Genomic DNA, 1,752 nt, shown 5'->3' on the forward strand with positions numbered 1-1,752 from the left:
ATATCGATTGGCTCGTAAGCGTGCCAAGAAGAAAGCTAAAGCACTCGGATTACTTTCTCATTCTAATTCATCTCAATATTCATCTAGTCAAGGATCAAGCCAACTACGTTCTTCTAAACGAGATCGATCAAAAACTCAATCTCGTTTACGTCCTCATTCACCCAACACTCGGTCTAGTCAATCCTCTAGATCTTCTGATTTCTCAGACTGTGATCTCTTTAGTAATCCTACCATCATCAGTACCAATACCGATGCTTCTGTACCCAACACACTTACTCCTGAGATCATCGAATCGATTCGTAATACATTTGGAGCCGATGCAGAAGAGTTGTATGGTCAACAACTAACATTGGTTCAAATCGAACAAATCTATCATCATCTTGAATCGAAACGGAATCTTGAGGTCTTTCAATCTGCTCAACCTCAATCTAATGCTTTGGAAAAGAAATCTCGTTCAAAGAGTCATCGAGGACGACCTACTTCAAGTCTTAATGGAGATTGTAAGGTTAATGGAAGAGATATGAAATGAATGGAAATACCAAACAAGAGTGAGTAAAGAGATTTTTTGTGTATTTGAACTTTTTAGATTGGTAAAACTGACTGATGAATATATTTCACTTTTCAGATCTTTATAGGAAAAGAGTTGATATCATCGATTTACTTGGTTTCATACATAAGATTTCCTTTGCTTTCAAGCCATTTTATTTTTCATTTTCTTTATGTTTTCATTTTCAATCGATTTCTTCTTGAATAATCTGTGTAATTCTTTGATATGTTTATTTACCTATTTGGATTTTTACTATAACTCTCAAGTTTCGATTTTGTTTTAATTATTAGTGTCAATTTTGTTTTAATTATTATAGTTTCGATTTTGTTTTAATGATTTGATTATTTTAAGACCTCCTATGCATCAAACGTCATCTAAACACGTATAGTTTTTTCATCAATAGTTTATTTTTCCAAAGTAAATCAACTTGATCATTTTTTATGATTGTTAGTTTGGTTCTGATCTTATTACTTCTTTTCGAATATGTACAATTAATTTTTCTTTTGATCAGTGTTGCTGAGACACGAATAGTCTGGGTGTTGGAATTTCTTGAATGTATTTGCCTTCTGTTGGCATCTTAATGGTACAACAACAGAGTCGGTTTCAGGAAGCTTGGAAGCTTCCCCGCTCGAAACTCGAGAAGGTTAGAAATTGGCACGGAAACGCTTTGAAGCTTTGTAATATTGATTGTCATTTTGGAGGAGACATATTTTCAGATGTACCGTGCACAATCGAGCTGGAGTTCAGAGACCAGGGATACATCATAACACAAGTCAAGTAGAGCATCATCGTTGATCCTTGGTTTTCCAAAGATCATGCGGATATGTTACATGACAAAGAAGTTCATTTAATCCTGCCATGCTCAAAATACCTTGGTTATCGTCTCTTCAACACAACAGTAAGGGATTCATCTCGTCACAAAGAAATCTCTCTGGACATCAAATGGAACGTGTAAAAGGTTGATAGGATTGGCATAGGCTCGCTCGCTTAGACGATAGAAAATTAATGCACATAGATCAAAGAGTGGGTTCGAAAAGACATAAGATTGATCGTCATTTCTAAAACACAAGTGCTGCACCCTTTGTCTTCTTATCACCACCAAGTTCAAAGCTTTGAGAGGAAGAGAAAAACCAAAGAAAAGAAGTCAGTGATCCGAAAAAAAAGTCTGAGTCATGAAATTAAAAAATCACTGACTGTTTGCATCG

General features: G+C 35.3%; 1 protein-coding gene across 1 annotated transcript; it reads left to right on the plus strand.

The window, feature by feature from the left end:
* Positions 1-87: 87 nt before the first annotated feature.
* On the plus strand, positions 88-529 carry MELLADRAFT_114736 (uncharacterized protein; the record flags this gene model as incomplete). Its single annotated transcript, XM_007419747.1, has 1 exon — positions 88-529. A coding segment is annotated over one exon (442 nt), but the record flags the coding sequence as incomplete, so codon positions are not given.
* Positions 530-1,752: the final 1,223 nt, after the last annotated feature.

Source organism: Melampsora larici-populina, assembly GCF_000204055.1.
Source record: "Melampsora larici-populina 98AG31 unplaced genomic scaffold MELLAscaffold_457, whole genome shotgun sequence".
Classification (NCBI taxonomy): domain Eukaryota; kingdom Fungi; phylum Basidiomycota; class Pucciniomycetes; order Pucciniales; family Melampsoraceae; genus Melampsora; species Melampsora laricis-populina.